Source organism: Agrilus planipennis, unplaced genomic scaffold (assembly GCF_000699045.2).
Source record: "Agrilus planipennis isolate EAB-ADULT unplaced genomic scaffold, Apla_2.0 scaffold65, whole genome shotgun sequence".
Classification (NCBI taxonomy): Eukaryota; Metazoa; Arthropoda; class Insecta; order Coleoptera; family Buprestidae; genus Agrilus; species Agrilus planipennis.
In genome coordinates, this window is record NW_020439271.1 from 845,678 (window position 1) to 872,654 (window position 26,977).

Here is a 26,977-nt window from a genome sequence, read left to right on the forward strand (position 1 = left end):
TATCTGTGGAATATTACTGCCTCAGCATTTGCCTAAGTGATCCAAGGAAACCACAGAAAAACTTGGACCAAGGCAGACGGACCCGGAATCGAACCGGCGTCCTCCCGAATGCTAAGCAATGGTCTAGACCTCTAGGCCATGCCGCTCGGTACTTTAATTGATGATGGCGTACCTATATGAATTATAAAACATATAAAACGAATGCAGTCAAAACAGTTTAAAAAGTACCTATAAAGGTAGACGCACATACATCGAAATCATCGGATGGTTGGAACGGCATGAAAAAAATAAAATGTATATATGCAATCACATGCCGGAATTTTAAAAATCCTCCACGACTCGGAGAATCAAAATTAAAATCCGTTCACTACGTACCATGCGTACCGATTCCAATAAATATGCCATGCCTGACGGAATTATTCCGATGGGTTTCAGACATATTTTACATGTAATCGAACAGCACCTTTCTCAGGATATTTCGTACAATTTTGTATTGATGTTACCAGAAATGTATGAAATCCGTCATTGTATACAATTCCTAGGAAATGTATAAAATTTCTAATATCGCCCGGTAATGTGTGAAATAAATTATATTAGACACATTTCCTAGGAAATCTATACATTTCCTAAATTGCAATTAGAAATGTATTACAGGTAATACTAAATAGGCAATAATACGACGGACTATTTGAAGATGTACCTATATACATCTCCAAACCTAACCTAAACAAACAATCGCTAGAATCGCGTAAACACAGATAATTCTGATTCTCAGTTTACTAACATGTTTTATTCAGTTTATTCACAGAAAGCATTAGTTTTATGCATTTTCTAGTATCGGAATTTCATACAATTCCTAGGATATGTGTGTATTAGAAAATATTTGAAATATTTTATGGATTTCCCAAACAGTCTCAGAATTGTATACATTTCCTAGAAATTATATTATATTGTATTGTAATGTATACAATTAATATATTTTTTTACATTTCCGGTAACATTTATATTATTAAATGTTCCCACTTGCGTATGGTTGTGGTGACGAAATAAAAAAAGAAAAAGATGCAGATTAGTTTGTAAGTTTTATTTATTCTTCAAAGTACATTTTGTGCTTTATCTACCTACTAATATACTTAAATAAGTGTTTGCCATTTTCAATCAGTACTTCTATAGACAATTGGCACTAATAATAAACTAAATTCCACTAGTCGATTCCGACGTACATGCTCGTACCTTTGGAGTACCTAAAGAAGATTCAAGGTTTCTTTTTTAACAGCCAAAGTAAAAACAATATTATGGTACCTTTGTTTGGATCGATAATGATATTGTGTTTATTATCCATATTAGGTAAATTATTTTCTTTTGCTTTTGTTTTAATAGGTACCTGTAAATAATAAAATCCGTTGATTGTTTTTCAGAGTATGGTATTATACTCGTTCTATTTTACACGGTCTAGTGAAACTGTATTTTCCATTAAAATTTTTAAAGTCATAAAACTGCGAGGTATTTCCCACTTTATGTTTGATACATGGCGGTGATAAATCTTTTAATAATTCAGCTGGCAATATATAAAAGCAGTGAATGCAGATGGTGGAATCAATATACCTCGTGTTCATTCAACGCTTTGCTGTTAGCGCATTCCATAGCTTGCTAAAACAGTTTGAATATTAGTCTCCCCAATATAATTTATCGTGGGAAGCGTTTCAGTTGCTCTGACTTCTCGTTAAAAATTGTAAAGGATCAACGACTAAAAACGGCTTATCTACCATCACGCAAACGCACGCTTATCCGCGAATACACTATTACTCATAATTGCGTTCGAAGTACTGATATCGTTCTTTTGATTTTGTCACAAATTATGTTGTAACTTTTTGTCAATTCAATTTATCCAATTACCAAATCGTCATTAGAATTATTGCTACAAATTGGGGAAAAAAAACACAGTGGAAACGTTCTATAACTAACATATCTAATATTTACTGCAGCCTAACAGTACCTAGCCTGACTTTAAAAGTAATTTTTTACAAACAATATTAACCAAAATGCTGAAAATATGAACAAATATTACGCCAGCTGTAATGACAAAACAGTTGTGCTATAGGAGATGAAAAATTAGAAGAAGTCGCTGATTTTCAGTATCTATAGGAAGTCAGATAATTCACGATGTAGGAGCAGTAAAGATATAAAACAAAGGAAAGCGTAGAACAAAAAGATGCCAAAATTCTATATTCGCAAACAATTAATTTATAAATTAGAAAAAGATTGTTAAAAGTATATGTGTGGAACAAGGCTGTGTACGAGTGCGAAATGTGAATGGTGGTCGCGGCGAAAACGAAAAGGTTAGAAGCGTTTGAAATGTGGTGTTACAGGTGAGGATATCATGGATAGAGAAGGTTAGAAATAAGGAGGCATTAGAAAGAGTAGGAGAAGAAGAGAAGAGCAGAAATAGAGATAGACCTAGATTAGATTACTGTTCATAAATAGTTGAAGACGTGAATGTTCTAGTTTTAAGGAAATGCAAAGATATACTAGGAATAGGTCAGAGTAGAGGTGCGTGTCCAACCAGTCTTAGAACTGATCATATTATGATAAATATGTGGTGCTTTCTTATTTACGTTATGTACATATCGAGTTAGTGTTCAAAATATTAAAGAAATGTTGACCCCTTTATACCTAATTGAACAGGGGTCAAGTAGACAACAAAATGAAAAAGTACAACATCGGCTTCTAGGTTATTTCCGATTATTTTTCACGCTCTTTTTATTGCTGGGGTCAAAAATGTGTATTCCCATTTTGCAACAATATTTCTCTAACCCTGTCCGTCATTCCTCTTCTTTCAATTCATCTGTTCGGCCTTCTGGAATTCGAATAAATAATACCGAGCTCTACATTTCTGTAATTTTTTGAGTATTGCCACAATGACATAATTTAGTAACAAATAGCGCACTTTCACTTTCTGCATCTACCCCCTATTACTAGTGGACTGTTCCCTTGCTTAAAAGCATATAATCCCTATAATCCCAACGTGTTACTATAAAATTTACTATATATCGGATGATTTTAAAATCTGGCCAACTCTTGGACTATTAAGGTCATCGTCAGCAATTTATCGCAACTATAAATACTTTTTTAATACTTATTACTTCCCATCAGCACCTTAAAGGGAAGTAACCTAAGATAGGATTTATAGATATGTACTGCTTACTGTATTAGTATTTGTTGATTCTTCAAAAATAAACACCTTCCAACCCTTAATTGCCTAGAACTTTATGTTATATTATCCAAACTAGAGAATGAAATAGAGAATAGTATTTTATAAGGTTGAGACTCCACATTTTACTTATTATTAACCAGAAGGCTGTGATGTTTCCGTAATAGTTTAATTGAAAACGTTATATTTTCTTTAATAATTTTTGTTAGGAGTTGCTGTTGTGCGCTGTGCTGTTGTTTATATAATTATGCTCTCCCAGTTTTCTATTATCTAATATTTATAAATCTAAATATAGGAAATTATTGCCAGAAATATAAAGCACTGCTTCAGAAAGACAAACTTTCCTCTTAGTCTATGAATCATTGGGGGAGACATGTATCTGTTGATGTTAATTGCATTTTAGGATAACAATCTACACCTAAACACAATAGGGTTAAATTAGATTACGTAACCTGAATTGATTATCCCAATAGAAACATGGCCGCAAAAACGTCCGAATAACTTTTGGGACTAATGATCGCGAATGTTCGGTGCTCAATTGACGTTGAGACATTATTCATATGTTTATTACACGGTTGTTTCATTGAAATTTATCGAAGCATTGCATTTACAGTGAACGTTTTTTAATAGTTTCCACCAATTATCCGTAGCAATTACCGGTAACAAATTTACAAACATAACTGGAATAATTATTGCAAACCAATTTGCTAATAACCGAAATGTTTACAAATTGTTTTCGAACATTTGTGGTTGTTTTGATTATCAATTTGAAAACTATTATTGTAAAAGTTGAATGTAATTATTTCACGATAAATTGCTGATGTTTAGCTTATAGTTTTTGGGGAAGAAGGGGTACCTATTTCTTAGCTTGACGATACAAGGGGAAAGGGGGAGGGGGTCTAGGGAAAAGTGACGTTCGCAGTTTATCAATTTTATTTTAATGTTTTTCTTAACTTAACAGTTCTTAAAATTTTTTATCATGATATAAAAGTCATTTTCATTGCTATTTTTAATCACAAGAAACAGGTTACAGGTAGACTATCTTTTGTGAAGTAATATTTGTTAAGGGGTTGCTGAATGTTTGACTTAGCATGACGAAAGGTTAGGAAGGGGTCCAAAAAGGTGAAATTCTGAGTAGTGGATTTTGTAGACGATACCGTTATTAACTATGCGAAACATGGACAGTGGGCGCGGCGGAAAGGAAAAGGTTAGAAGCATTCGAAATGTGGTGTGAGGATAAAGTGGATAGAAAATGTTAGAAATGAAGAGGTATTGGGAAGAATAGGAGAACAGAGGACTCTATGAAAGTCAATAAAATATAAACGAGATAGGTTGGTAGAACACCTTCTCAGACATGAAGGCATAGTCAAAGACATATTAGTGGCAGAAACAGGAGTTAGGGGGGATAGAGGTAGATCTAGATTAGATTACTGTTCGCAGATAGTTAAGGATGTGGGTTGTTCTAGTTTTAGGGAAATTCGAGGTTTATTTCAGGATAGAAAAGAGTGGAGGTACGTGTCCAACCAGTCTTAGGACTGACGATGATGATGATGATGATGACCGTATTAACTAATTCGTAAAAATTGTATTATCACCTGTTGAAAATATATAGGTACAATAAAAGCTAAAACGGTAAATACTTTGGGTACATATTAGTAACTGTTATTCGCTTCAACCCTCAACTCCTTTTTAAAATAGGTCACTATTGGGACTGGCGATATTTTGATGTAATAAATAATATGACATTGGCAATAATTACTGGAGTTTCCCATGAGTATGTGCCACCAGGATCTTCAATAAATGCTAACAAAAGCAATTGGAGCTAGGCAACTTTTCATTTTACCGACTGCAGTGCCACTGTCCAAAGTACTAATGCGACCATTTCAAGGATTTGTAGCAATAAAAGTATGACAATAAGTCCAAGTATATTCTAGTTGCGGCACTTTAATAATTCTTCCAGGAACAAATTTTTCTATTTACTGACACAATAATTATCTTAACTAAAAGTACCTTTCAGTAATATGGTTACCAACTTCAGGGGCTGAAGAGTTTTCTTCAATTGGTGTTCCTACGTATGCTGTGCATCACCTGTTTCACCATCCTAACTCACTTATAATTCAGATTCGCTTCTAATTCTGATTGTATTTTTAATTTTGGTAAACNAGCCATAACCTTAATATTTAAAACTAGAATCATACTAAAATTATAAAGTGAGAAATTATTTATTCATGTGTAATTGATTAAACACAATTCTAATGATACCATATAAGTATTTTGAGGTTAAGAACCTACCTGTTGCAATACAACAAAGTTGCAATAATGTGTTTGCCACGTTCTCTTAAATCGGCTTTGCACGTGCAAGTCATTGATATGATATTGCTTAAATCACCCAAAATCACCTCATCAATTATATAACGTGAATCACTTTTTAAATCCGAAGTTTGTAAAAAGTAGGCAGTAAATTTGACGGAATTTGAAGGCTAGCTTGCGGATTTGTTATTTCCGAATTTTATAATGTGATTGGCATTAAAAACACGCTCACCTTCAACGAAATTTACTTTCCGAGGCTTTGTGTCAGCCCAATCACATAGTGTGTCAATACTTATCATTTTATCGTAATTTAAAAACTTGAAAATTGCACGGTACACTATAGGAACTACGATAAATTTTCCCTAATGGCGCCATGTTTTTAGGCTCCTCCCATTTGACGGATCCCAATAGGTAATCGAAAAATTTGGTAAAATTTGGAAAGTTTGTAACCATGCAGATTCAGCAAGTTTAACAATATTAAATACGTACTCGTATGTATATAGACACATGGGTTACGCAGGGTCCTTTCCATCTAAACGTACATTACGCACAATGGATGAGAGCTTTATCTCATCATTCAATCCCTAGTATTCAATTAAAGCCACTATTTGACATGACGATGGTTAACAATGAAATTTCCGATATCGTACAAGGTGCATGCATACATAAAAGACGGATAAGCATCGACGTGTCAGGTGCACCAGTTCCTGATTAATGTCGGCCGCTGAAGGCAATTTGATAGAGTAACAGGTGTTGGTACATGCAGCCTATCATTGCCTATTTGCACATCCTGCCCATTATAGATATCTATCTCATAAATTGACGCTAACGTCGCGCCGGCGCCTGTTATTACCGTCTTTGAATAAATACGCAACGTTCTTGTCCACTGCAAATTCAAATTTTGATAGTTGAAAACAAAATGATGAAAAGTATATACCTGCATAGGTAATTAATTCTGATACTTAGTTAAAGTATTTTACTGATTGTGCAGAAAAGGTAATAAATTAGAAGATACTTAAAAATGTAGGAAAATAGAAGATACTCAGGAAGTTAATAAGAAAAAGGAATGTTAGGATTCTAAGACATGAGGCATGAAAAACTAGTTAAAAACATACTAGAAGCGGAGTTAGAAACATATTAAAAGTAGAAATTGTGGTGAAGAGGGGCAAAAGAAGACCTAAGTTGGGTTTCCATTCGCAAATGCGAGGTCTGTTCAAAAAGTATCGCGAATTTTGTACTTTTTTGTCGTCCTCTCATCGGCCTCTTCAGTTTTGGTAACAAGAAAAAGCCACAGGTGGTCAGATCTGGAGAATAAGGTTGCTGCGGCATTATTAGTGTTATTTTTGGCCAAAAATTTGCGCACAAGCAATGATGTGTGAGCAGGGGAGTTATCATGGTGCCGAACCAACTTTTGTCCTTCCACAAATCCAAGCGTTTCTGACGGATTACTTCGCGAAAATTGCGCATAACTTGTAGGTAATATTCCTTATTGATAGCTCTACCCTGTGGCAAGAACTCGTGATGCACCACGCCCCTGCAATCGAAGCAAACTGTAAGCAAAACCTTCTCATTCGACCTAACTTGGCGCGCTTTTTTCGGTCTTGGCTCGGATGATTTAGCTCTGGTTTCCACTTCATAACCATAAACCTATGATTCGTCATCAGTTCTGACTCTCTGGAGCGAATTTGGGTAGTCGCGAACAGTCCAACAGCTCCTTAGAAATGTTGTCTCATGCCCAAAGTAGCTAGCATCAACATATACCACAGTCAACATTCGGATTGCGTCCGCACACTTAATTTTGCCTTTCACACACAATTTTATACAGATTCTTTGATCAATTGTTTGGAATAGGCAAAAATTGAAGACGAGCCAAAACACGTACAAGCAAAGCAGCTGCTGTCAAAAATTAACATTCAACACGGCCAAACATATCGGTAAAAGTGGGAGACATGAGTACCACCAAAAAACATTGAAAACCGAATATACGTAACAGGCGAAAATTCAAAATTCCCGATATTTTTCAACAGACTTCGTAGTTAGGGATGCGGAATTCTGCAGCTTTCAGGAAGTGCAGCGGTTGGCGCAGGATACAAAGACATATTAGACTCCATTATGTGATAATGATGATGATAATCTTTTGTTAATAATGGTGAAATAAAAAGTAAACGATTTCCTACTCTTTTAATAGGTACGTAAACATAAAAATATATCTGCCATATTGGTTAGAAATCTTCTGATCGAACTATAATTGTCTCTGAATGCATCAAAGAGTAAGTGCACAATACGGTAATTTTCAAAATAAATTCTTGAAGCACGAGTATTAGAATACATTTTTGGTTTCCTTTTGTAACTCTGATCTATAGTATAGGAAATAAAAACATGAGTGCTATGCGCCATGAAGATTTAAAACTGCTAATTATATTCGGAGTCATTTTAGGTTGATATTTTGTATATGTATTGTAATGTAATACACAAATAGTGCAAGAACGATTTTAAAATGAGAATAGAGAATCAAATCACGAAACCACTCGCAGTTAGGTAATCAATTATTTTGTTGTTTTCAGGTATCGTGGATTCGTAAACGAGATCTTCACATTCTGACTGCCGGCATCCTGACTTATACGTCCGATCAACGGTTTCAAGTGATCAGGCCGGACAAATCGGACAACTGGACGCTACAAATAAAATTTCCTCAGCTGAGAGACTCTGGAATCTACGAATGTCAAGTCAATACGGAACCGAAAATGTCTCTAGCATACAGATTAAACGTTGTTGGTAAGACGGAATTCACAATTTTCTAAGCACGTGCTCCGAATCTAAGACACAGTCGATTTGATTAATTCAGGGTGAAATACATTCAAAGAAAATTAGATATTTTTACATTTACAACGAACAAGTTTATTAGAAATAACCAGTAAATAACCGAATCTCATCTAACCACGATTGGAATTAAGTCCATAATATGATAGGTTAGCATATATTCATCATCATCATAAAGGCCGTCAGTCCTAAGACTGGTTGGGCACGGACCAACATTGTTTCCTACCCTGAGCTAATCTTTGTATTTCCCTAAAACTAGAACATGCTACATCCTTAATTATTTTCGAACAGTAATCTAATCTAGTTCTACCTCTATCCCTCCTAACTCCCGTTTCTGCCTCTAATATGTCTCTTACTAGACCTTCATGTCTGAGAAGGTGTCCTACCAACCTATTTGGCCTATTTCTTATTATCTTCAATAGTCCTCGGTTCTCCTATTCTTTCTAATACCTCTTCATTTCTAACTTTCTCTATCTACGATATCCTCATCATTCGCCTATAACACCACATTTCGAACGCTTCTAACCTTTTCTTTTCCGCAACGCCCAACGTCCATGTTTCGCGCCCGTACAGCATCGCGCTCCAAACATACACCTTTAACAATCTTTTTCGAATTTCTAAGTTAACCGTTCGGTAGAATAGAAATGATAACTTTTTATTGAAGGCGACTCGACCCTGCGTAATCCTCTGCTTTATATCACTATTACTTCTTCCGTCCTGACTTATCTGACTTCTCAGACCCCTAAAACCAGCCACTTCTTCCAATTTTTCGTCTCCTATCTTTACATTCGCTCTTTCCCTAGTTTTTCTTCTCCTGCATACCAGTATTTTTGTTTTACTTTATTTATTTTCATACAATACTGTTTTGTCAATACTACACACTTACATTCATGAGCACAAAATATTATTTATTTTATTGATAACCGTAGGGGTATCTCAGTTATAATATGAATATGATATAAACACGGAGGGTAAAACTTTAAGTAAACATAATGAAAATTATCCCTATTTTATTGCGAAATACGCTGCCCTCTGGCCACTGAACAAATTAATTGCGCGGTGTATAAATAACACTGACAACTTCATGTTTAGCTCGTTGATTTAAGTAAATAACGATTCGCGTTTACTTTAACGTATTGTCAGTAAAATAGGTAAATGCTGGAAGAATTGCAACAGAAATTGTTTCAATTTGCTTTGCTGTTACATTCTCTTTTTCTGACGTAAAAATAGTAGCAGAGTTACTTAATTTGCAAGGTTAATCATACACATGAAATGCCTCAATTATATTGCCAAAATACTACACTAAGCGTCAAAAGTACCTTTCAGTAATATGGTTACCAACTTCAGGGGCTGAAGAGTTTTCTTCAATTGGTGTTCCTACGTATGCTGTGCATCACCTGTTTCACCATCCTAACTCACTTATAATTCAGATTCGCTTCTAATTCTGATTGTATTTTTAATTTTGGTAAACTCTGATTATTTTTAAACGATCGCTAATTGATTGATACGCGAATACTATGTTACAGTGTGATGTTTTCTATTTTAAATTGACAGTAAATCAAAAGACAAAAAATGTGATGCACGAATCCAATAACGATGAAATTATAAAAGTTACTGGTCGCAAAAACTTGTTATTTCTGATTGTGCTTTCAATCTATTGTCAAATAAAAACCATAACGTAAAATAGATACAACGCAACGTTTAAAACGAATCGCCAAATATCAACCACAATGTGATTTTATTGTGACGTAAAGGGATTTATTTCCACTATTAACAGGTTATGCCCATTAAATCAATATAACTGCTCATAACTTAAAAATACCTGCTTTTGTAATTGTTCGTTAATTACGTGTACGTTGAATTTAATCTGTACACATTAACATATGTATTAATAATAAAAAATAGAAGGAGGAGACTGTGGTAAATATTAATTAAAAATTAAAAGGAATACTCACCCCTAATTACCACAGTCTCGCGTTGATAATGCCCACGTGTGAAGTGGGCGAAACACGTGTCCGCTCATATAAAATTATTTGTGGTAATTAGGGGTGAGTATTCCTTTTAATTTTTTAATATGAATTAATAATCTTTATTCTCATAATTTCTATTATTGCCAGAAATCCAGATTGGGATTATGAATTGCTTTTAAACTTTAATTAATGCATGGAAAATAACAAGTTCAGCTCAGTTTTAGTATTTATTTAGTATAAAATAAAGAACGCTGACGGATTTTCTGGTTTAGGGATTTACAAAAAAATGCGTTAAGGGATTAGCCGCAGAAACGTGGAAAATGATTGTTACGATGTTACAGATGCAAAATAGGATAATTGTCTATCTCTAAATCTCAATAATTGTAAATCAAATGCTCTATGAATCTGGCACAGGGGTTGCTAACTTTCAGAAATTTTATGACTAAATAGGTTTATATGTAAACGCATTTGTTATTATATTTAACAGTATACGTAATTAAACCTGTGAGAAAACAAAATTGGCAAGTAAACTGTAATTTGTACAAAGAAGTTTTAGAGCCTTTACTCCTCTTCATGATGTACGCCACTGTTTAGTCCACAACTACATAAATTTTGATAACTATTCTGTAAAATTTCATACCATTAAAACCATAAAATTCGTTCATATTTTATACGGAGAAATAAGTTATGGTGAAGAGAGACTTTTGTTTTTTAATATTCCGTTTAGCGCGCCACATTCGTGATAAATAATGCTAGAGAATATGAATTGGATGGAAATAAAATGAAACGGAGGATTTTTATGAGGTGCCTCTTATCTCGGCTTGAACAGTGGGGTTACGAGCCGCTTGTGAAAATAAAACAACAATTTATACAGACAGAGAGTCATATTTTGCCATTATTGATTTTCCATTTCGACATAAATAATTTAATAGAAAACAACAATAAATTTATAGCGATAAATCGACCACATAAACAGTTGGAGTTCAGCATCTTTAAAATTCATGGTACCTATTACCGGTTCAGCTTGGAAAAGATGGAAGAAAAACCACCATTTCGGTTGCATTGTGTAACTTTAGTTGACCCATTAAAACTTTTTGGGTGTTTCATTCCCACCAGCCAGTAATGCTGGTGGGCGGACAGTCCCTCCGGACTATACCGGAAGGTAGGGCGGAAGGCCCTCTTCAGCCTGCTTTCAGGAATCGTGGGAATGGGTGGGTGGTGGTTCGGGTGAGAAAGATGAGACGGACGAAATGAAGACAGAAGAGAATGAAAGATTATCTGTGGAANACGCTTTGCTGTTAGCGCATTCCATAGCTTGCTAAAACAGTTTGAATATTAGTCTCCCCAATATAATTTATCGTGGGAAGCGTTTCAGTTGCTCTGACTTCTCGTTAAAAATTGTAAAGGATCAACGACTAAAAACGGCTTATCTACCATCACGCAAACGCACGCTTATCCGCGAATACACTATTACTCATAATTGCGTTCGAAGTACTGATATCGTTCTTTTGATTTTGTCACAAATTATGTTGTAACTTTTTGTCAATTCAATTTATCCAATTACCAAATCGTCATTAGAATTATTGCTACAAATTGGGGAAAAAAAACACAGTGGAAACGTTCTATAACTAACATATCTAATATTTACTGCAGCCTAACAGTACCTAGCCTGACTTTAAAAGTAATTTTTTACAAACAATATTAACCAAAATGCTGAAAATATGAACAAATATTACGCCAGCTGTAATGACAAAACAGTTGTGCTATAGGAGATGAAAAATTAGAAGAAGTCGCTGATTTTCAGTATCTATAGGAAGTCAGATAATTCACGATGTAGGAGCAGTAAAGATATAAAACAAAGGAAAGCGTAGAACAAAAAGATGCCAAAATTCTATATTCGCAAACAATTAATTTATAAATTAGAAAAAGATTGTTAAAAGTATATGTGTGGAACAAGGCTGTGTACGAGTGCGAAATGTGAATGGTGGTCGCGGCGAAAACGAAAAGGTTAGAAGCGTTTGAAATGTGGTGTTACAGGTGAGGATATCATGGATAGAGAAGGTTAGAAATAAGGAGGCATTAGAAAGAGTAGGAGAAGAAGAGAAGAGCAGAAATAGAGATAGACCTAGATTAGATTACTGTTCATAAATAGTTGAAGACGTGAATGTTCTAGTTTTAAGGAAATGCAAAGATATACTAGGAATAGGTCAGAGTAGAGGTGCGTGTCCAACCAGTCTTAGAACTGATCATATTATGATAAATATGTGGTGCTTTCTTATTTACGTTATGTACATATCGAGTTAGTGTTCAAAATATTAAAGAAATGTTGACCCCTTTATACCTAATTGAACAGGGGTCAAGTAGACAACAAAATGAAAAAGTACAACATCGGCTTCTAGGTTATTTCCGATTATTTTTCACGCTCTTTTTATTGCTGGGGTCAAAAATGTGTATTCCCATTTTGCAACAATATTTCTCTAACCCTGTCCGTCATTCCTCTTCTTTCAATTCATCTGTTCGGCCTTCTGGAATTCGAATAAATAATACCGAGCTCTACATTTCTGTAATTTTTTGAGTATTGCCACAATGACATAATTTAGTAACAAATAGCGCACTTTCACTTTCTGCATCTACCCCCTATTACTAGTGGACTGTTCCCTTGCTTAAAAGCATATAATCCCTATAATCCCAACGTGTTACTATAAAATTTACTATATATCGGATGATTTTAAAATCTGGCCAACTCTTGGACTATTAAGGTCATCGTCAGCAATTTATCGCAACTATAAATACTTTTTTAATACTTATTACTTCCCATCAGCACCTTAAAGGGAAGTAACCTAAGATAGGATTTATAGATATGTACTGCTTACTGTATTAGTATTTGTTGATTCTTCAAAAATAAACACCTTCCAACCCTTAATTGCCTAGAACTTTATGTTATATTATCCAAACTAGAGAATGAAATAGAGAATAGTATTTTATAAGGTTGAGACTCCACATTTTACTTATTATTAACCAGAAGGCTGTGATGTTTCCGTAATAGTTTAATTGAAAACGTTATATTTTCTTTAATAATTTTTGTTAGGAGTTGCTGTTGTGCGCTGTGCTGTTGTTTATATAATTATGCTCTCCCAGTTTTCTATTATCTAATATTTATAAATCTAAATATAGGAAATTATTGCCAGAAATATAAAGCACTGCTTCAGAAAGACAAACTTTCCTCTTAGTCTATGAATCATTGGGGGAGACATGTATCTGTTGATGTTAATTGCATTTTAGGATAACAATCTACACCTAAACACAATAGGGTTAAATTAGATTACGTAACCTGAATTGATTATCCCAATAGAAACATGGCCGCAAAAACGTCCGAATAACTTTTGGGACTAATGATCGCGAATGTTCGGTGCTCAATTGACGTTGAGACATTATTCATATGTTTATTACACGGTTGTTTCATTGAAATTTATCGAAGCATTGCATTTACAGTGAACGTTTTTTAATAGTTTCCACCAATTATCCGTAGCAATTACCGGTAACAAATTTACAAACATAACTGGAATAATTATTGCAAACCAATTTGCTAATAACCGAAATGTTTACAAATTGTTTTCGAACATTTGTGGTTGTTTTGATTATCAATTTGAAAACTATTATTGTAAAAGTTGAATGTAATTATTTCACGATAAATTGCTGATGTTTAGCTTATAGTTTTTGGGGAAGAAGGGGTACCTATTTCTTAGCTTGACGATACAAGGGGAAAGGGGGAGGGGGTCTAGGGAAAAGTGACGTTCGCAGTTTATCAATTTTATTTTAATGTTTTTCTTAACTTAACAGTTCTTAAAATTTTTTATCATGATATAAAAGTCATTTTCATTGCTATTTTTAATCACAAGAAACAGGTTACAGGTAGACTATCTTTTGTGAAGTAATATTTGTTAAGGGGTTGCTGAATGTTTGACTTAGCATGACGAAAGGTTAGGAAGGGGTCCAAAAAGGTGAAATTCTGAGTAGTGGATTTTGTAGACGATACCGTTATTAACTATGCGAAACATGGACAGTGGGCGCGGCGGAAAGGAAAAGGTTAGAAGCATTCGAAATGTGGTGTGAGGATAAAGTGGATAGAAAATGTTAGAAATGAAGAGGTATTGGGAAGAATAGGAGAACAGAGGACTCTATGAAAGTCAATAAAATATAAACGAGATAGGTTGGTAGAACACCTTCTCAGACATGAAGGCATAGTCAAAGACATATTAGTGGCAGAAACAGGAGTTAGGGGGGATAGAGGTAGATCTAGATTAGATTACTGTTCGCAGATAGTTAAGGATGTGGGTTGTTCTAGTTTTAGGGAAATTCGAGGTTTATTTCAGGATAGAAAAGAGTGGAGGTACGTGTCCAACCAGTCTTAGGACTGACGATGATGATGATGATGATGACCGTATTAACTAATTCGTAAAAATTGTATTATCACCTGTTGAAAATATATAGGTACAATAAAAGCTAAAACGGTAAATACTTTGGGTACATATTAGTAACTGTTATTCGCTTCAACCCTCAACTCCTTTTTAAAATAGGTCACTATTGGGACTGGCGATATTTTGATGTAATAAATAATATGACATTGGCAATAATTACTGGAGTTTCCCATGAGTATGTGCCACCAGGATCTTCAATAAATGCTAACAAAAGCAATTGGAGCTAGGCAACTTTTCATTTTACCGACTGCAGTGCCACTGTCCAAAGTACTAATGCGACCATTTCAAGGATTTGTAGCAATAAAAGTATGACAATAAGTCCAAGTATATTCTAGTTGCGGCACTTTAATAATTCTTCCAGGAACAAATTTTTCTATTTACTGACACAATAATTATCTTAACTATTGAAATTTTCTATCATGCATGCAAGTTTGTTATGACTTTTAAAGAAAATAGTGTTGATAGTTGTAACTTATGAAAACTCTAGAACTTACCCTTCCCCCAATACATAAATTGATCTTTCCTTCAACGCATAAATTGACCTTTTAGCGAACAAAATAAGGTACTTGCAAGAAGTAAAAAATATCGAAAAAAAAGTTAGGTAACGTCATGATCAAGAGTTGATACAGTAATCAGAAGAATTATTTGGCAGACAAAAGCCAAGGCGAACACTTGGCAAATGAACCTGTAGCAAATGGTTGATTGATATAACTAAGGCTAAGAGTTGAAAAGCTGAGACAAGTTTGCCTCTATATTTCAGTCATATGCTATGCAGACATACGAATAAAGAACACTCACTCTGAGGACATTCTTTTAGAAACCCTTTGTTCAAACAGTGATAAAGTTTCTTTTTTATATATTTAGTGTTAAAATGCAGTAAAGCAAACTGACAATGTCAAATCATCATCGTAAAGTCGTTAGTCATAAGACTGGTTGGACACGTACCTCCACTTTTTCTTATCCCGATATAAACTTCGCATTTCCATAAAACCAGAACAACCCACACCCTTAACCCGTTACGAACAGTAATCTAATCTAAGTCTACCTCTACCCCTCCTAACTCCTGTTTCTCCCTCTAATATGTCTCTGACTAGACCTTTATGCCTGAGAAGGTGTCTCGAAATAAAAATGTTCAGTCACTCGAGTCTCCGTCTCTCATCGAAACTCTCGTGTGTCGCTGAGAGAGACTGTCGAGACTGTCAAAAAAAACTGTTTAGCGTCTCTGAACGAGAGACTCGAGTCGCTCATAGAGAGATCCTCATTTCGTATCCAGTCTCTGAACGAGAGATTCGAATTTGCGAACGAGAGACTCGAATCTCTGAATTAACAATTTTATCGTTCGAGTCTCTCATACAGAGACTGTGAGAGATCCATAAAAAAACCTAGGCAATAACTGAGAGAATGTGAGAGACGCTCTCAGAGACGCTGAAAGACTCTAAAGGACTGGAGAGACACTGAGGGGTCCTACCAACCTATCTCGCCTATTTCTCTATTCCTCTAGTCCTCTATTCTCCTATTCTTTCTAACACCTCTTCAATTCTAACCTTTTTTATCCACATTATCCACATCATTTGCCTATGACACCACATTTCGAACGATTCTAACCTTTTCTTTTCCGCTGCGCCCACTGTCCATGTTTCGCACCCGTACAACGCCCCGCTCCAAACATATACCTTTAACAACCTTTTCCGATTTTCTAATTTAACCGTTCGCGAGCATAGAAGTGATTTCTTTTTATTAAAGGCTACACGATCCTGCGATATGATCTGCTTTATATCCCTACTCCTTCCGTCTTGACTTATCTGACCTCCTAGATATCTATCAGCTACTTCTTCTAATTTTTCGTCAAATACTAAAAATGTTTTATTCCAAGAAGGGAATATATTGAAGTGGCATCAAATAAACCTTAAAACTCATAAATCCACCCGAAGTAATAATTTTTGGTTTAGTCTAGCGCATTTGGTCTTGGTCCTGCATATTCGGTCTTGATTTGGCCCTGCTTTGTTCATTTGGTGTTAGTTTTAGTCTTGGTCTTGTTTGTTCGGTCATGATTTTAATCTTGATTTTTTTCGTTCGACTTTGGTCTTGGTGTTGGTCTTGTGCCAATGCAAGATAAAAACCAAGACTGCAAGACTAAGACTAATTTTTTGCGGCTAAAACGAGCGCCATAAGAATGCAAGATGCTTTATACTTAAGCTTAATTTTGTATGCATGGAAACATACAATAATGTATGTATGTCGAGAATATTTTGTACGGAAAACAATGCGTTATTTCCATTATTGTAGCTACTTTTGTTGGTTGCAGAATTAAAATCACGAATTACGTAAAACATTAAATTACATGGATTGCTAAAATTATCCCGTCTCCAAATAACATTTCACTATAGCAAACACACTCTGTTAATACTTCGTGAAATGGAATTTCATTAGCTCACAATAGATAAGGGACGATCAGTGTTGTGTATTGCCAGCGCTTGCGAACTCGGTAGCTCGGTACTTATTATTATAGAATACGAATGAATGCCTGGATTGCTAAAAATAGCCGAATAATTTGACGCTAAAATTATCAGTAAAAAAGTTTTAGCAAATCAAACATCGATGATCAGATTTATTCGTGAAATGTTTTGCGTTGTAGGATTGAGCATTGTAAATATATTGGGTTTTGTCTCGTTTCGTAGTCTGAGTATAGTCCTTGACTCCTGCTGCTTTTTATTTTCCTCTGCTTTTGCAATACACTTTTTTATTTTTCTAACCTATTTCAATGTCTCAATGAACCACTCTTTTTCTTCTAAAAGCTTTTTTTCTTGTGGTATTCTATTTTCACTATTCAAATTTCACTGCTCTTTTAGCGATTCTTAATATAGCATTTATCCAGTCACTGTACAGTATACCTTTAATGTCCATTAATTCATATCAATAATTTCTACATCCTTCCTCTCTTGCAATCACCCCCTCCCCCCACATCACCGCTTCGTCCAGTAAGATGATTTCCAGTAATTCTTCATAAAGAAACATCCTTTTCTCTTTTCGCCTACTCTTATACAAATATTTCTAAGAACCTTTTACATAAGAATTCCATCATAACAAAAAAGCCATAATCATTTCTTGCAAGCTTATCCACAATAAAAAATTCACTCTTCTTTTAAGTAATCCAAAATTACTTTTAATCAGTTCTTCTTATTAATCGCCTCAATGGCTTCTATTAGAACCTGGAAGTATACGCCAGTTCTTTCAAAATTTCAAAGTCTCAGAAATGAAGAACAAAACGTAGCTTTTTTACCGAAAAAAAGTCTTTTAAAATGTTTATTTACTTTTTAAGATCATTTAATACCTTTTCAAATCGAAAGTTTTTTAAGCAACAACACTTATAAACTTATGAGATTGTTAAACATTCCTAAACAAAATTAATATTGAATTTTTCATACAGTTAGTAGGTATATATATATATANTTCATGGAATGACATCTTCATATATATATATATATATATAATACAGGCGAATTGAGAATCGAACAAGGGGATATTCTATTACATACAATCGCAAGCATCATCATAAGACGTTAAAGGAAAATTTGTACAAAAACTTTCAGATATCTTTTCATATGAATAATAAAGTAATAATAAGTCCAATAAATGCAATATCTTTGAAGCGTTTACACTTTGTTCAAAAGATTTTGAGAACTCGCTTAATTTGGGGCAGTTTTTAGAGATTTTGAAATTATCACCCGCTACTGTGAAATCTGTCCTAAACTAACCGAATTCTCAAAATCTTTTGACCAAAAGGCTTTAAGTTGCATTTAATGGATTTATCTTATATTAAGTAATAAGTTAACATTATTCAATTGATTTTTCTGTATCACATAGTATTTTTCAAATGATGATGCCTCCCTTTGATGATCGCATCTATGTTCGGATTTCAACTCGCCTGTGTTGTATATTTAACTAATAAGAGAAAAATTGAGAAATACTGCAAATTACGGAAAATACCTGAACTAATCACAAAAGGCGTTGAAATTTCGAAATCGTATATGTATGTGTAATATGCGATAACGCATTATTATAAAAAAGTAATTAAAGGAAGCATGATATTCATTCCTCGCCTCGTTTGTTCATTCATAGGAGCAAAATGGGGCTGTTTTAAGGGGAAAAACGCTTAGCCAGCCCTAAATTTCTCTAAGCGACACTTTTTATTGGCCGCGGACGTGTGCAACAACAAGCAGCTGGTTCTTTTCATAAGGTGGTACAATTTTAGCAAGAAAAACGAAATACGTGAAGCCAAGCAAAAAAGATGCAGTGCAGCCAAGACCAAGCAAGCAGTGTTCCAGATATGCGACACTTTTAATCGATCACATCGCTAGAGAACGCGACTTTATATGTTCCACTGTGGGCTAGACGGACGACAGCCAGCAAGCACCACCAAGACGTCGCCGCCGTTGTCGGATTAAGATATTAGAAGCTCAGCAATATGGATCGGCACGAGCAAACCCTATAACGTTGCTCAAGGCAAAGGGATTGACCTGCAAAATTCTCTGGCTATAGGCTTCATTAGAGTTGAGAAATCTTCGGGGAATTACAGAAGAAGAAGAAGAAAAAGAGGCGTCGTTTCATTCGTCCTTAACAACGAATCATTTGCATAATGATTGAGTAATTAAGCCTATGCTTTATTTGCGGCGAAGAATACGGTCTAATCGTCTATGATGTCTGTCTTGGCCTGGAAAACAATATATCACGAAGGTAGACAGCGCGACAAGTCCAAGTTCACGATTAATCTCACGAGACCTCCGAGTTTAACCAAGATGCTACAAATTTTCCAGTCCCCGCTTTGTAAAGACCCGTAGGACTAAATATTAATCGGTAATTTCACCCATACCAACTTATAAAGACATTACCTGATGGCAAATTTTATCGTCTATCAAAATCGATAACCGACACTTATGAAAGAGATAACTAAATTATAAAAGGTACTTCTGTTTTCCTTGGACCTATACAATTGTCATTTAGAACGTCAGAAATTCTTGTCATATAGATAAAAATGTTTTTCTTATCACTAAAATAAATTTGTCAGTATTGCATTAGATACTGTTAGGACTTTCGTTTGAAAAATTGGACTTCCAGATTCTATATGACCGCGTCTTCTTGATAAGATCCTCATGACAGATCATTGTCGTCAAAAGTGTTTCACTTTTCGCCTTTTATCACACGGGACATCTTCAGGAACTTTACATTGTCGATGCAGGATCTCCAACACTGGTGCTAAACAGTTCAGTCATGATCCATCATGGAAATCTCGTCGAGAAGACGCGGTTAGAATCCAGTTTCATCATGTACATGTGAAAATCAATACATTGATTTCCGACGGCTGTTAAGTATGTCCGCAGGTAGAGATCGACCGATGGTCGGCAACCATTGTGCTAGAGAAACTTTTGGGTGTTTCATTCCCACCAGCCAGTAATGCTGGTGGGCGGGCAGTCCCTCCGGACTATGCCGGAAGGTAGGGCGGAAGGCCCTCTTCAGCCTGCTTTCAGGAATCGTGGGAATGGGTGGGTGGTGGTTCGGGTAAGAAAGATGAGACGGACGAAATGAAGACAGAAGAGAGTGAAAGATTATCTGTGGAATATTACTGCCTCAGCATTTGCCTAGGTGATCCAAGGAAACCACAGAAAAACTTGGACCAAGGCAGACGGAACCGGAATCGAACCGGCGTCCTCCCGAATGCTAAGCAATGGTCTAGACCTCTAGGCCATGCCGCTCGGTTTGTGCTAGAGCCGCGAAGAGAAATATATATATCATACCCTGAGTGACGCATATTTGCCTACCTAACAAACGAGTTCCAGAATTCTCGAGAAGAATGAAGACTGTATAAGAATTGGATATTAAAAAAAAGATATTGCAGGCTTGAATCGCCTTCAATAGAGTAATCACTTCTGTACTCGCAAATGTTAATTTATAAATTCGAAAGAGATCATTTCTTCATGGAATGACATCTTCAGTCTTCGACCAGTTATAGAAGAAGTTGTGCCAAGCACCTTCACCAATTGTTCTTACTTTCCATAGAATTTTAAAACAATTTGTACTAAATAATCATTCTGTTTGAAACATAATCACATCGCAACAATTAACTGCTTGATTTGGTATAGATGTAGCATATAATGGTGTTACAAGATATTTATTGGAGCAATATTTTCCTGTAACACGTCAAACTGAATTTATTAATTCCTGCTTATTCATTTGCTAACCGCCAGATATGGAACGTTTTTGAAAATGAGGTTCTCGTAATATAAAATCTAATTAAACGGGAAACAGCGTTAATTTGAAAACTGTAGAACTCAAATTCGACAAACACAATAATTTATTTGTAGGTTGTTTGCATTAGTCCCCACCGGCTTTTATTTAGCTCGGTCAGGTTTAATTAAAATTTGCCGAGTGAGCAAAGAGTTAAATACATCAGATGGAATTTCCTGGTAGAAGCACACTACGCATCGTCCTACATCATCAAAACGAATACACTCAAGTGTTGTACGTACCTACGCTTTTCAAACTCGATGTTTGTCACCAAAATTATAAAAGCGGTTTGAAAATAACGCGCAAATGCGCTCACGAGAAGTAAATGAGGGAATTTTGTGGTTACTCCAGTAATTTTTAATATTTAAAAACACGATAAAATTTTCTGTTACGCTTTTGAAGTTTACTAAGTGGATGTTTTACGAAGTCAACTTTCATAGAGCTACTATTTTATAATTTTCTTAGCAGAATAAACACTTTGCTGAATAAACAAGTTATTATTTTTACTTACTGTTTCTTTTAATTATTTCATAATTTATTATACAAGGTGTAACATAAATAACACTGGTCAACACCATTTTTGTTTCCTTAATTTTTTTTACTTTTATTGGGTATTTCTATAGCTCTGATTATGAAAAAAATATTGGATGATTGCTAACAGCTTTACTTTTTGAAATATACGATTTAAGTATTTCGACTAAGTAATACAAAAAAATTACTATACATGTAAGCTAAATTTCAATTGTACACTATCAAATGATCTTTTAGACGATTTCCTTAAATGAACGACATCAGGTTGATCTCGTTGCAAACTCCAACAGTAGTCGGCGATCATATGGTAGTCCCACCTTTCTTGATAACGCTCTTCCATTGTCCGTGTATCTTCATGAAATCTTTCACCCTGCAGTTCACTAAAATCACCCACATTTTGTGGGAATCGATCTAAATGTGAGTGTGGGACATGTTACATCCTAACTCTTGCAAATTTGAAAGCATGCACTCAACGAGCACAACATAATTCTCAAATTTCTTGTTCCCTAAAAAGTTACTCATAACTAAAACAAATGAATTCCATGCTTTCGATCCCACTTCAGTAATTGCTTTGATAAAATTAGGATCTTTCACGAGTTGCCTAATTTGTGGCCCATCAAAAATTCCTGCTTTTAACTTTTCATTACTTAATCCTGGAAACTTGCGTGAAAAAAAATTGAAACATTCACTACTTTTGTCAAACGCCTTCACAAACTGTTTTATTATACCAAGTTTAAGTACCTATAAAGGTGTTTAGATTTACTAGATTGTACCTCTCGTGATTTCAGTTGAGGTCGTTGAGCAGAAGGTATATTAGGATTACACGATTTCCAGGATTAATTCCATTTATTTTCACAACGCAGAAGTAGCAGTCGTCATGGAGATTTCGAGGTTCTCGCCAAATCATGGGTGTTACGAAATTTATTGCATCCCTTTTTCCATTGAACCACAATCGTAGTCATACAACACATTTCTGGCATACAATATAAGGAACCCATGACTTATCTTGATAGGACAATTCTATTTTAATGTATTGAAGATGCGCAGTTTTCACGAAGTACGATATAGGTTTTAGATATTTTTCAAAAATATATTCATCATATATATATCAAAAACAGTTTGGATTATGTAAACAACACCATCTTGGGAAAGCCACATCGAAAACAACAATAATATATATTTTAATGACCGGCAAAACACAAAAAACTAAACAAAATTGGTGAATGAGGGTAGTTAGCTATAACTCAAAAAGAAAAGCTGTTACAGAAAAATTGTTGCCATATTTAAAAAATATTCACCAAAATGAGTTAGAAACAAAAAAAAATTGCAGGAAACAAGCAATTTTTTTTCTTTTGTTGGCCAGTGTAAGTGCCGAGCTTGCAGAAGGTGATAGAGCACTATGAAACTTGAAAATTAAGTAAATGTTTGTATGTCCGAAAGTTCACCGTTTCCGAAAAAGACGTAGTTGAAATTACAGGTTACCATTCCGGCCCTGGTAAAGAAATACGGCCCGTAACACTGCACTGAATCAGCTGTTAATTGTCAGTATCAGTGTATTATTCATTTTGTATTTTTTTTTGCTCAGGTATTGTTCATTTGTTAGATTAGATTAAGTGTGATTCAGGGTGTTAATGTTAACAGTCAACCTGTAGCATGAGGCAATCGATATGCACTTCAATAAACTAATTCAGTAGCACAGCGTCAATTATAAGTGTAGGTCAGTCACTGTAGAAAAGTTGTTAGAATAATGTGACATGATACGTATTTACGGGTTTGAATCATGTCGACGCTGTTAGGACGAAATCTTTAGTTTCAGATAAGAAAAATAGTACACGTGAAATAGCAGGGAACCTTGGCCGCTCTCCTGAGACAGTGTTGTAAATTTTAAAGGGACCAGTTGCTGTACCCTTATGAGTTGCAGCCAGTACAAGCCTTGCTTGAAACTGATTTTCAGCCGCGAGTGTATTTGTGTCAGTAGTTTCGAAAGGAAAGTGCTGCATAGTGTAATTTTTCTCATATGGTGTTGTTTACAGACAATTTCATTTCACGTGGGACGGAATTTTGAATTTTCCTAAAAATTACTATTGGTGCGACGCAAATTCGCATGTCGTACATCCTTTGCGATTGCAACAACTATTTTCGGTAAATGTGTGGTGGAAAATTTTTGGAAACTTATTTGACTTTCTTGATAAGTTTACTTAGAACCACCCTCAAAAAAGTAACGCACCTTGACAGTACCTTAGTGATGGTGTGGATATTTGCTTTAATGAAGTTATAATTATCGGAATGATTCTCGTTTACATACATAACTTAAATTTCTTATTTCTTTTGTGTTTGTACATTTACATAAAATAGTGCTGTCTGTGGTTAATATATTTATCGTTAGTCTAAACATCATGTGTACTATTAAATTGTTTATGTTTATCTTACGATTAGACGTTCGAAAATAATCGGCAATTCTTCATCTGTGATCTATGTGGCTGGAGAGTTTTTATCGTACAAGACCCTTGTGTTATCAATTCACGTACAGGACCGGCTTCGAATGGGAAATTACTGATTTTCTTGCCTTTAATCACGCTATAGAACTCACTGTGTAATTGTTTATTGCATCTAGTTTACACCTTCGTAGGCTTGGCATTTATTTCTGTTACACCCTGTATAAAACAAATTATTTACCTTCGATAATAATACCTTACGAAATATTTTCACATTTTTGCCCTATCCTGGACATGAAGACATTAACTTTTGTCGTCATTACCTACATGTAATATAACGATTCGTTGGGGAAATTATCATCTTCAAATTAACATTAAAATTTTAACGTGATATCATCTTGTGAAGTGTAGAGAAACAACTATTCTATTCTACAGCTTGTTTATGTAATATGTATTTTAATGTATAATATATAATATACAGCACAAACGTTACACAATTTACGGCACCGACACTCACAATCAAGTTTTCCCCCAATTCGATCATAAAATTCTTGCCGATTTATTCTAAAAACTTCTTTTTTGCTGGTGGACTACTCTGGATGTTGTGCAAAATCAATGAAACGAAATGATTCCTAAAGAATTATTATTATTCGGATACCTATATGTCAACAAAAAACATTTTTTTTTGCATATAGTAGTTTATTAGATAACAAGCATATTTTCATCATCATAAGGTCGTCAGTCCTAAAACTGATTGGACACGCACCTCCACTCTTTCTTATCCTAAGCTAATCTCCGCATTTCCCTAAAGCTAGAGTATATTTTAGTTAATGTAAAAAGCAATTTACTTTAAAATTTAATGACAGGTAATTAATATTACCTACTGCCCCAGCATTTGCCTAAGTAAGGTAAAGAAACCATAGAAAAACTAGGACCAGGGTAAAAGGACCCGGATCGACAGTCGTAGTCCTCCCGAATGTTAAGCAATGATCTGAACTTCTGGGCCATGCCTTATTGCTAGTTGACCTAGTAATCGAATAGTAGATGCGTCAGCTTACAAAATTAAACAAGTCATTTGGCTGTACTAACTTTGTACAGTAGAACTTCGATAAGTCGAAACTCTCCAAAACTGGAAAAAATGTTTTGTTTCCTTCTCTTCAAGCCCTAAAACCTCTATTACTCGAAATCTCTATAACTCGAAAAATTAAATTGGACCCATGTATATCGAACATAGCAATGTTTTATTTTACCTTTACACCTCGATAATTTGAAACTTATTACGTCTAAGTTATCGACTTTAAGGATATGCCGACAATGTAAGTATACCGACTCTTAACCTCTACAAGTCGAATCAAAATCTGCCTAAGTCAAAATCCTCCATAAATCGAAAACTCAATAACTCGAATATTTTGGCGTCTCCCTTGATGTGCGAATTATGGAGGCTCTACTGTATTAGAGACCTAAATATGATATTATGTTTCCTATGTAACAGGTAAAATCTTTTAAAATTTAAAGTACCTATCCGTTGGTTGTTGGTTTGCAAAATTGGATTAAGAAAATGTTCTTTTTTGCTAATAAACCGGTGATAAAGTACGGAAGTCTGCAGCGAATCGGAACGGATCGAAGATGGGATTTTGTGGAACATAGATTTCAATAAACGAAGTTATGTAAGAATAGAACCGCAGAACGGAGCTGCAGACCATTGAGTGCACGGTTCGGGGGACAAGCCGGCGAATATCGTATCTGAAGGTGAGAAATATCATGTGCGGATTTGTTCGAAATCCACATTCCGACCATTTATTCTGAAACCGTCGCGCGATCTTCTTCCGTTATTTACGAGCAGGACAGCGAACCTAACACACCGAAACCCCATCTTCCACCGATTCATTGTCGTAGGCGAGCAGACACGACACGGACGGTACGCGGTGACTTGGATCGTAACCCAGTTCGGTTCCTCTTTTCGTCGACCTCAGGAGATCAGTTCGATTTCCGCATCGAATCCCCCAGTTTTACGACAAATACAATGTATAATGGTTCGTTAATGCGACGATTCTTTATCATTGCCCTAAGGAAAACTTGAACGGAAAGGGGAAATGCAACCCTCTCCTTTCAGATTGTCTGATTCGAGAAAGATTTTTGTCAGTAATCTCGTAAAATTCGTCTCTGCCAAGGTATTAACGATATTTTTCCAATTTTAAGCTCGCTTTTGGGTACTAACAATTTTAAGGGAACATTCCTTTAAATTTACGCTAGTAGCAGTCAAAGAGATAACTTTTCAGCTTTTAGTTTTTACATAGGTACACATTGCATTACGACTTTCGATAATTTCAAATGCATACAAGGTAGTCAAATACTGTTCGTTTCAAGAAGTTAGAGATATGCCCCTTCCCTTTATTAGAGTGCGCCGTAGCATAATTCCAAATTCAATCATATTTGTCTGCGGAGCACATTTCTCCACCGATCATCGAGCGAGAGCTAGACAAAAGTATACAGTACCATTTGCAAAATTATTTAAACTGCCTCGTTAAAATTTAATAATATGCTTTATTTAAAAGCATATTTAGCCAAAAATAATAACCAGTGAATTAACTTAACGTTCTACACACCTATAAAACTTTTGCTTTGTTTTTTATTGTTAATTTATATACACTTTTGTTTTACTAAACATTTTCGTCTAGTAATGTACAGTTCCCACCGAGAGCTCTGCTCGTTCAAGCTTGTTCCAACTATGTCTGTCTTGCTCACGCCTAGTGTGTATTCTTTCCATCTTCGCGCAGATTTCTTCAAGGTCACAATTCTAACAAATTGAAATGGACTGTATCTCTTAAATGTTATTTTCCAAACAATAATAGGCCGATTTGGTCCCAATTGTCTGGTTTTGCGAAGGTCTTCGACGGCAACCATCTTTGTTAATTTTATTATCGATGCTCTTCATTTTCC

At 35.1% G+C, this 26,977-nt stretch overlaps 1 protein-coding gene across 3 annotated transcripts in view; it reads left to right on the plus strand.

Annotated features, from left to right (window-relative positions):
- LOC108734125 (zwei Ig domain protein zig-8) overlaps positions 1 to 26,977 on the plus strand; it is a 495,980-nt gene that overhangs the window by 429,725 nt on the left and 39,278 nt on the right. For all 3 annotated transcript variants that reach the window (XM_018465534.1, XM_018465536.1, XM_018465535.1), the window contains one exon: positions 8,086 to 8,296. In XM_018465534.1, coding sequence (XP_018321036.1) covers positions 8,086 to 8,296 — 211 coding nt within the window. The remainder of the gene's footprint in view (positions 1 to 8,085; positions 8,297 to 26,977) is intronic.